Source organism: Spea bombifrons, chromosome 10 (genome assembly GCF_027358695.1).
Source record: "Spea bombifrons isolate aSpeBom1 chromosome 10, aSpeBom1.2.pri, whole genome shotgun sequence".
Lineage (NCBI taxonomy): Eukaryota > Metazoa > Chordata > Amphibia > Anura > Pelobatidae > Spea > Spea bombifrons.
Window position 1 is genome coordinate 15,999,456 of NC_071096.1, and position 10,321 is coordinate 16,009,776.

Below are 10,321 nucleotides of genomic sequence, written 5' to 3' on the forward strand. Positions count from 1 at the left end.
ATATCTGGTGTCTGGAAGTACTGCACTAAAACCAACTTGTGTCAAACTCAAAAGCGTTCTGAGCTTGATTGGTTACTGACCATTGTAAGTTTCTTTAATACCGAGGGTCCAATCCTATTTTGCCTTCAGAGACTGGGCCGATTACAGAGGTTTAGGATAAGACTAAATAAACGGGTTACTTTAACTAGGATGGCCTATATAGCTTTATCTTTTTCCTTCATATAAACTCACAACCAAATTGTACCCTGACAGAAGCTTAATTTTATTAAAAGCTCTTGCCCCCCTGGTCTATCTTTCTGATATATGATGCAACTTGCACATGTATAATGACCTGAAATAATAGAGGTGGTCAGCAGCACCAAAAAATCAGGAGATGCACGAGCTGGGCTCTACCAGGACCATTCATAACAAATACATAGACGAAGGCTCAGCGCTTAAAGTTGTGAGGTGTCTTAATGTCCACACACTGGACTGGTTTGTGTGTGGACGTTAAGACCCTTAACAACTTGAAGTGCTGAGCCTTTGTCGAATGACCTAGGCACGCATAAAGGGTTACATTCTATAATTGTGCTAAAGAAACAAAACAAACCTTTTCCACATGCCCATGCTTCTTCTCCATTATCTCACAGTGATGGGAGTTCTAGTCCACAAACTTATCACTCTTTTTGTATTGTGCAAAATTCTAATAAGTATATGTAACAATATACTTGTACCAAATGCATTTATTTTATATTAACTTTGTATAATCGCTTATTCCAGATTAGCCTTTGAGCTTGTGTCCTTTCTTGCATCATGAGGCATGTGCAGAGTGCTCCCCGGGCCATTTCAACTTCTGGAAGCGGGCTGAAGCAAAGCATTGCCAAGGGACACCAGCACACCTGGGCTGTTGGAGCGCGCAGTATGCGAATCCCTGAGAGAGAGGTTTCTGCAGCCAGAACGAAAGTGGCACGTACACCCCACCTGAACCTGCAGCCCCAGGAACGCCAGGCATTTTACAGACTCCTTGGTAAGCTAGCACAATACATTTTTGTATTGTGTGATCACATCTGGACCCAAATACTGTATTCAAATACTATAAGCCTGATTCTCATATTTGTCACACATGTAGTGGCATAATGGCCATATTTATGCATTATAAAGCACTGCATTTGTTAATGAGGTTGTTGAGCCGAAAGTATCGGTTGTACTCAATTGGATTAAGATGCAACTGTATTACAGAATTGATGGTGTCATAATGTTACTCTAGTTGAAATAGTTTAGTTCTAGGGCTGTTGTGAGCCTTTTCCTGATTAAAAGCCCTAATGTGAGCTGTTTCCATGTCGTACCTGTTGGCAAATGAGAACATGGCTCCATCTGGCCAGGAAGGGCAGGAAATTGTAAAACCTCTAGAACCTTTCCTTTACCCACAATGAAATAACAGACTTCAATGCTACACAAAAAAAAAAGTGGTAGGGGAACTATGCTACCAGAAAATGACAATGAAAAATTCTCAGATTACTTGCTTTCTGCACAGCCTAAACAATATGTAATGCGTGTGTGTATATCTAAATAGCCAATACATTTATTTAATGTTAACCGTGCTCATGATTTAGATTGGCCTAGGGGAGAGTCTTGGATGACAATGGCACCTATACAAATGCCCCTCCATTTTTCCCCTCTATAGAAAACGATATGATTCAGGAGTTTCTTTCAATGGACTGCTGTCTACGCATTTCGGACAAGGTTAGTGCTACTTTAAACCAAAGTTAAGAAATAATGCATTGCCAAACACTAACTTGCATCAGCCGGGAAAGCCTAAAGAATTAAAAAGCTGTCTAGCACAGACTTGAACTCTAAGGGATCTCTGTATAAAGTGAATTTATATGCAAGAGGTGGTGTTAAACTGATTTGCATAAACATGGCCATAATTCTATGCGCTGCAGGATTTCTGTGAGCAAAAGGCTTGCCTGATGAATGTAAGTGTTTGATGATTTCTTATAATAAAATATAGAACACATGTATGTTTATACACTTTTCTATGCCATAGAGTGGCAGTTGCCTCCACAGTAACTAACAAAGGTACAGTTTAGACTAGCTGTCCAAAGTCTCTAGGGGTTATCTTTCTGGGGCCTGGCCTTTGTCAGGCATTGGAGGGTTGTTCTTATGTTGCAAAATAACATCTCTTCCCTCTTATTTCAACAGTACCTTATTGCCATGGTACTTGCATATTTTAAAAGGGCTGGCTTTCATACCAGTGAATTCACAACAATGAACTTCTTTGTTGCCCTGTAAGTATTTGTCAGAACTGTATAGAAAGATTAAATGAAACTGTTTGCTTGGCTTTGAGTTTATAACCTAGAACCTTCCTCAACCAGGGATGTTCCATTGATTGCTCTGGTAGCTGCAGTTTGGCTTATTAAGCAGGTGGGGGCAAAACTTAAATTAGCTTTTTTTTATAACAATTTATAGATACCTGGCAAATGATATGGAAGAAGATGAAGAAGACTACAAATATGAGATATTTCCTTGGGCACTGGGAGCTTCTTGGCGGGACCTGTTCCCCCAGTTCTTGCATCTTAGGGACAGCTTTTGGGCAAAAATGAACTACAGAGCAGTTGTAAGCAGGAGGTGTTGTGATGAGGTGAGGTCCCCTATGGCAGCTTGCACACTACAATATTGGGAGGAATTGTGCACTGAAACTGGCCTGGCTGTCCATTTGCAGGTGATGTCTAAAGACCCCTCTCACTGGGTATGGCAACGGGAACGACCAATTCACCACAGTGGAGCATTGCGTGGTTATCTAAGAAATGAGGAGGACCTGTTTCCACGGGGTCCTGGTTTTACTCCGCCTAGTTGCATTCTTTGCAGGAGAGCCAGCCTTTGTGATTCAGACACAGAACTGCTAGTGGATCCACAAACCTATGATATTCACAGTGAGTGTTGAAACCCGCCCCAAACTTAAATGAACATGCTTGTTATGCATAAACAAATGCAAAATTGTTCAGCTGTCAGTTTAGGCTTGCTGCTTGCATTGGAGCATGTTGGGCTACTGTCATACTGGGAAATAAAATGCTGCATTCCCTTACACTAGTTAATGCCAGACGGGGAGCACTTTGGAGAACATTGCCATCTGAGTTCATATATGGTTGGTTAAATGCTTTAATTAAAACTAGCTTAGTATTGTCACTTTTGCTATGACGTCTTGGCAATGTATGACAGAATTGCCATACTAATAGTACAAAAGAGTGCAAGGTCTTGGAAAGCTTTTGGCAGAATAGGTCTGCTCCATGTTTAGTAATAAGATAATCTTCTTCAGGACAAAGTGATGCGTGTGGGGGGCACTGCAATAGGTTTCGCAGAGCAAAGAAATACACAAATAAGTAGGTGCAGTCTTAACATACAATAGAGTACACAAAGTGCAAAACAATGCGTAATGCCCATGTGCATTATATGGAGATGTTTCAACTCGCATAAGAGACTGTTGGCAGAGAAAACATCCAACATACAATCTGCCCAGAGCACTAAACCCAACTAGGAGCTGGGGAAGAAAAATAAGGTGGTGTGGAATGGGAGGACCAAACATCCCATACTAATGTCTGTAGCTAACATATGTAATTTATGTTGCTTGATTTCAATCTGGGCTAAAATTGACCCTTACATGGTTTGCTATGCAAGCTGTACATAAGGCCATACTGGTTGTCATTGCCTGACATACGTACAGGCATGCCTGGCAGGTGGCTGGAGCACCAGATCTGGTGCATGGTGCTTTCAGCTGGCTTTAATCAGTAAGCCTGTTTATATAATCCATTTTAACAGTTAGGAGTCTGCCTGCTTGTACTAGATTACCATGTGAAATGTCAGATGTTTATTTAGCTGCTGTCTCTCATATATATAAAATTGAAAACAAAGCATCAAAGGGGTATGGAACACTACTTTGACATGGTAAAACAAAGTGCTCTGTTCCCTAAGGGTTTAGATATTTGGACTATTTTAGAACTTCAGGGGGGTTTAAAAACCTAGATGGAGGGGTCATCATAGATCCCAACAGGGTCTGAACAGACCCTTTGGAACTATTTTACTCTGGGTATTTCTTGCTGTGGGGGGGGTTGTTTACCTAGTATACACTTGTTTGGGTGGAATAGGTCCACTGCAAAGTGATCTTAATTGTAGGACATGTGTCCTTTTGCGATCCCTTGTGCTTAAATTTGTAGCAAACCATTTTTTTCTCATTTTAGTACTACAGGAGCCCCTGGTTGGACTGGAACCAGGAGGGACAGACTTGGATTGGCACCTGTAACATACCTGTCTGATGCTTGGGTCTGCTTTCACCAAATATGCACTTATCACTGTGTTCTCTGCCAATTTCTAGTTTCCCTTCATTACCCCAGATAGGCATGTGACTGGTGGAAAAAAAAAACTTGTATAAAGAAATGTTAAATTGAAAGTGTTTTGCATGTCCTTTTGATTGTTTTTTGTAAATACAGCATATGTAAATGTACACTCTGGTCTGGTAACTAATAAAGGTCAGCAGGTATACACACACCTATCGGCTATCCCATAGTAACTTTATTTTATATGCTTAAGTTCTTCACAATCTTTAGGTGTAACCTTAAATGATTCTATATCTGTAGATAGCATGGTTTTAACTTCACTTGCAGTGGAATATTTTTATAAATGTAAAGAGTGACAAACTGCCCCATAGCAGAGGATATATAACTGGCTCATTCTCTCCAGGGCAAAGGGAAGACTTTGTTCCTTCCTATGTAAATTGACATCTGAAAGCTAGGTATGTTATCCGTTTTCAATCAAATGCCTACCCAATGTGCTGTATATAGTGGGTTTACTTGGTGCCTGCAAAAAGTGTATGGCAGTAGAGTCCCTGTTTAGCAGGTGATCAATGACTGCCTCCTAAGCTTCAATGTTACTGAAATGCCTTGATAGCAAGTGATTTAGCGATGCCAAACACCCACCCCCGTTGGGCACTGTGGCTACTCTACAACTGCTGAGATATAGATATAGATAGATGGATAGATATATAGATCTTGGTGTTAGTCAGACCTCCTATTTTAGGGACAATTATAAGACTACCTCGGATACAAGACGAGGGGTATCTTTCAGAGCATTTGTCTTATTCAAGCAAATATGATAGCACTTTATTTTGCATTGTCTTTAATGGCAAGTGCTGACAAACTCGTTAGCAAGAGTGTTACTTTACTTTGTTAGATATAAAATCTTTTTATATATATATATATATATATATATATATATATATATATATATATATATAAAAAAAACCCTATAATGCTTAACCTACTGTATTTATCGGCATATAACACGGGCCCTCCTCAGGACTGAAAGAGAGGGAGATGTGGCTGCAAATCGTGCCGTTCTAGGATTCATCTACCACGTGTCTGTTTTTAGAGTGGGCAAATGGCCCTTCAACTGAATTTCTGGAATCTATTAAATGCAGAAGACTTCAACTGGGCCCAATAAAGATGGCTATCAAGTTGCAGTCTTCACTTGGTATGCACACACATTCTGTGTGTTACACTTTTTGTTTGGGTTGCAGTAGAGCTCTTGTAACAGGGTCACTGTACCCAAGGCTGGGTACCCCTGTTGGAGGGCTGAGGAATAGCCAGTCGGTACCCTCATACGGATAACTCCTGCTGGCCAAGGAACAGTCTGACCACCATTTGTAGTAAAACAACTTTTACTAAAGCCACACAGAACTTATATAGAGCCTTAATTCTATTAACATTCTTGTTCTCAATGTGCACCAAACCCAATCCCATCGGTACACAGGCTATGAATCGGGGAGGGGATTAAGTGATACAATGGGTTTCCCCTGCCTGTTATCCCCCCTGTAGTGAGGCTGCCATCCAGTTTACAGGATTGTTCCTTTGAAGGGCTGGAGCTGCAGCTGCATTCAGTCTTTGGGCCAGTTATAAAAGAAAACGCCTTATAAAATCTGGTCACGGTATCGGGGACTGGGCACAAAAGTGCTCCATGACCTGGTTAAACTTCACATGAAAATATTAGCCTGTTAACCTGGCCCTGTGACAGCTCTTTCCTTACATTATCTGCTTTCCATCTAATGTGCTTCAAGGTTAACCCCACTTATATTTTCCTGGGATATTGATTTAGTACTCTGTGCAAGTACCTATTGTTTCATGTAGCTCCATCAAATTCTGTAGCACTGTACAATGAGTAGACAGGACGTAAGTCGTGTATAACAGAAACAGGTGAAGGGGGGCCCTGCTCAAACACGCTTTAGAAGGTTTTAGGATGTATTACACAATAGGTAAATGTGCCATTGGTGGGGATGTAGCAGGAGGAATCTTGGAGGGTGTTAATGTGCAATGTTTTAAGGTTCCTTAAATAAGTGGGTCTTGAGGGATTTTTTTTGAAGGAAAGAAGGCAGGGGCATAAGACTGATAGGCTGGGGGAGGGCATTCCAGAGAATAGGGGCAGCCCTTGAGAAATCTTGTAAGCGTGCATGAGAGCTAGAAATCAGAGGAGAGGATAGACGAAGATCATTAACCCCTTCAATCCCAGGGGTTTTTGGTACCTCAAAGCCCAGAGCAATTTTGCCATTTTTGCGGTATGTCGGTTTAGCGATTATTCTCTTTTTCTGTGAATAGCGTACCCATGTAAACTATATATTGTTTTTTCAAGGAGAGATAGAGCTTTCTTTTGATACCATAGCTGGATGATTAGCTGAAAATTTAGAATGAGAAATTTAGTAAAAACTAGCGAAGATTAGAAAAAAAAAGAAATTTTTCCTTGCTATTCCAGGTGGCACATGAGAAGAGAAGGCTCCGCCTACCAGGTAGGGCAGGAAACACTATAAAAAAAGGAGACCTCTCCCTTCCTCCCCAGTGTTGTTTCCTGCCCTACTCAGGTAGCGGTTAGGCTGAAGCTTACCTTCTCTCTTTTTTTGTTTTTCTCGGAGCCCCGGGGAAGCGTCCTCTCTCCGATACCCGATAGTGATCCCGGTGGATCCAGGGTTATGCGGCAGCCTCGGAGGCTGTAACTCCGTGGTCATCGCGGCAACACGAGGCTCAGTCCTCGTTATACGCTGCCCACAGCCCAGGGGGCTCACTGGGACGTGCATCCCCGGGCTCCAGTTCTCTCCGTCCCGGGGAATCCTCAGCGTGAGGCACGGCAGGAGAGTGCTCCGGATTACAGGCACCGTGAGCAGGATTCCATAGCCGGCTGTGCCGGTTTCACGGCACCCGTTTTCATTAACTCCTCTCTGCATTACTTCCGGCACTGCGTCTGGGGTCACGAGAGGTCAATTGACGGGGAATTTCCGGATATGATGTTTCCGGGCCTGGGCGCCTAAATGCCTCTATAAAAAAGCCAGAATGGGTAAGATCTTTCCTTGCTCTTCGTTCCTGTGCTGTATTAGATTTTCTACTCCTCTATTGTGCCTGCCTGTGCCTGAGGATTGTATATTGCTGTTTCAAGTAGGTGTTTCCCTCCTGGTTTGGAGGGAGATTTCCATTGCTTTCTGTGGTTACATCTTTGTGTTTTTTTCTCCTCAGTCATGTCAGACAAAAATCCAGACATCCCTCCTGAGGCCTCCCCACATAGGAAGTCTGTGGGAAAAACGAAACACAAAGCCTGCTCATCCTGTAAAAAGACCCTACACGACCCTACGGCCAAAATGTACAGCTCCTGCTCTCGGCCTAAAGAAGTTTCCACAACAGAATTTACCTCCTGGTTGAAGGGGGAACTTCAGTCTACCTTTGACTGTTTTCGAGCCATGGCAAGCTCCACTCAGGCGCCGGTGCCTCAGCATCAACCTTACCAGCAGGGTCCACCAAATGTTCTTCCAGATACCCTGGAAGATTATTCGGCTCCTTTTTCTGAATATGACTACCAGTCGAATGACCCCCAGTCTTCGGATGAGGAGGGGGAAATTAAAGAGGAAACCTTTTTTCTTCCCAGTCAAAGAAACAGGGAAGCTCATCTCTGCAGTCAGATCTACTTTGAATCTACAGGATGACATACCAGTCTCAAAACCGGATCCTTTTCAGGGTCACTCTAGGAAACCGCAGACTTTTCCAGTTCACGATTCACTTTCGGCCATGATCACGGAGCTGTGGAGATATCCTGACCGGAGATTCTTCACGTCTTCCAGAATCAAAAAACTGTTTCATTTTGATGGTAAGAATTCTGATGCCTGGGAAGTCCCGAAAGTGGACACCGCAGTAGCCAAGGCTACGAAAAAAACAGCCGTTCCGATGGAGGACGCGTCCCATTTCAAAGACCCCATGGACCGGCGGGCTGAGAATGCCGCCAAAAGGGCTTTTGAAGCAGCAGCGGCGAACTTTCGTCCAGCCATTGCAATAGCGTCAAGTTCTAGAGCCATTAAAATCTGGCTCCAACAGGCGGTGGAAGACCTTGCAGCTATTCCAGGGACTGAGCAGGTCGCAAGAAACCTGTCCGACACCTGCTTAGCAATTGACTTCATCTCCGATGCCTCCATTGAATCTGTCCGTGCATCTGCTAAAGCTACGGCACTTTCAGCGGTTTCTAGACGAGCTCTCTGGCTTAAGTCGTGGTCTGCAGATAATGCCTCAAAACACAAGCTGTGCAGCATTCCGTTCCAGGGGAACCACCTCTTCGGCAGCGACCTCGACACGATTCTAGAATCCACCACGGGCGACAAGCACTGGTTACCTCAGAGGAAAGGACCACCTCGTTTCAGGTCTAATTATTACAGAGCTCCAAGAGACAGGGAGTCCTACAGGCCCTCAACCTCCAACCAAGACTACCAGTCCTTTCGGGGTAGACCCTACGCAAGAGGTAGATTCCAGAGAGGAAGAGGCAGAGGCAGGGACGGTAAAACAGGAAGGTTCTGACGCCAGCAGGCTTCAGGTAGGGGGCAGGTTTCATTCATGCCTGGGAAGAGATCACCTCAGACCCCTGCGTCCTTCGCATCATCAATCAAGGCTATGCACCGGAGTTTACTCACCTACCTGCCCAGAAATTCCTGCTGTCCATGCCTCCCGCAGATCCTTGGAAAAGAGCGGGATTCTTCTCCACACTCAACAACTTAATTCACGAAAGGGCTCTAGTCCCAGTGCCTCATCAAGAAATAGGAGAGGGAACCTATTCCCACGTCTTTGTCGTGCCAAAACCATCCGGGAAATTCAGGCTCATAATCAACCTACAGTTGGTAAATGCCTGTATAAGATACAACAGGTTCCGGATGGAATCCCTTAAATCCGCCACAGAGATTATTTCATCGAGGGACTTCATGGTCACTATAGACCTGGGGGATGCCAATCTACATGTCCTCATCAGGGAAGACCACCAAAGATTCCTCCGTCTGGCCGCTCCACTGCCTCAAGGTGTTCGGCATCTTCGGTTTCGGGCTCTTCCTTTTGGAATTGCTTCAGCACCACGGATCTTCACGAAACTCATGTCAGTGGTCGTGGCCTTCCTGATGCAAAAAGGCATAAAGGTGGTCCCATATCTGGACGATTGGCTCCTAATAGCAGCCTCGGCATCATTGCTCCAATCCCATCTAGAGTTTTCCCTCAGGACCCTCCACAACCTAGGATGGTTAGTAAACTCTCTAAAGTCAAAATTACTTCCAAACAGACGTCGGACCTTTCTGGGAATGATCCTCGATTCAGAAGTACAGAAGACGTTTCTCCCGCGGGACAAGATCCTAAGATTACAGGAATTCACGCATACGGTCCTACAGAACAAGACAGTGTCCCTCAGATCCATCACGTCATTACTCGGTCTAATGACCTCCTCCATCTCGGCGGTTCCCTGGGCACTGGCTCACGCAAGACCTCTTCAACAGTTCTTACTGGATCACTGGGATCGCTCCAGGACGTCCCTATACAAGAAGGTCCGGCTTTCTCCCTTCGTTCGGGAGTCACTCCGTTGGTGGCTGTCAGCCAAGAATCTTTCACAGGGACTCCCTTGGCAGACGAGAGATTGGGTGGTAATCTCCACCGACGCCAGTTTGACAGGCTGGGGTGCTGTCATGGGAAGCCATATTACCCAGGGAACCTGGTCTCCTCAAGAATCAAGCCTGCACATCAATCTTCTAGAACTGCTAGCGGTCTGGAGGGCTCTAAGGTTCTGGTCTCCAATCCTGTGACACAAGTCCATCAGGATCCTTTCGGACAACGTCACCGTGGTGGCCTACCTTTCCAAGCAAGGTGGCACCAGAAGCAGACGCCTGCAGACCCTGACTACTCAGATCTGCCGATGGGCGAGTTCAGTCACTGCACTCTCTCCGCGGTTCATATCAGGGGTTCACTGAATCAGGAGGCAGATTACCTCAGCAGGAACTCAGTACCTCCGGGAGAAT

At 44.5% G+C, this 10,321-nt stretch overlaps 1 protein-coding gene across 1 annotated transcript; it reads left to right on the forward strand.

Moving 5' to 3' along the window:
• Positions 1 to 786: 786 nt before the first annotated feature.
• On the forward strand, positions 787 to 4,508 carry SPDYC (speedy/RINGO cell cycle regulator family member C). Its single transcript, XM_053449247.1, has 6 exons — positions 787 to 1,006; positions 1,664 to 1,722; positions 2,182 to 2,267; positions 2,449 to 2,620; positions 2,702 to 2,912; positions 4,215 to 4,508. The coding sequence occupies exons 1-6, from the start codon at positions 793 to 795 to the stop codon at positions 4,274 to 4,276; spliced, it is 804 nt and encodes a 267-aa protein (XP_053305222.1). The 5' UTR covers positions 787 to 792; the 3' UTR covers positions 4,277 to 4,508.
• The last annotated feature ends 5,813 nt before the right edge of the window (positions 4,509 to 10,321 follow it).

What these genes read in the sequence shown, in the direction of transcription:
- SPDYC (XM_053449247.1), top strand. Translation starts at nt 793, where the DNA reads ATGAGGCATGTGCAGAGTGCTCCCCGGGCCATTTCAACTTCTGGAAGC. An exon ending in GTCTACGCATTTCGGACAAG is followed by an intron (nt 1,723 to 2,181) that starts GTTAGTGCTACT and finishes TTATTTCAACAG; the next exon opens with TACCTTATTGCCATGGTACT. An exon ending in GCAGGAGGTGTTGTGATGAG is followed by an intron (nt 2,621 to 2,701) that starts GTGAGGTCCCCT and finishes GTCCATTTGCAG; the next exon opens with GTGATGTCTAAAGACCCCTC.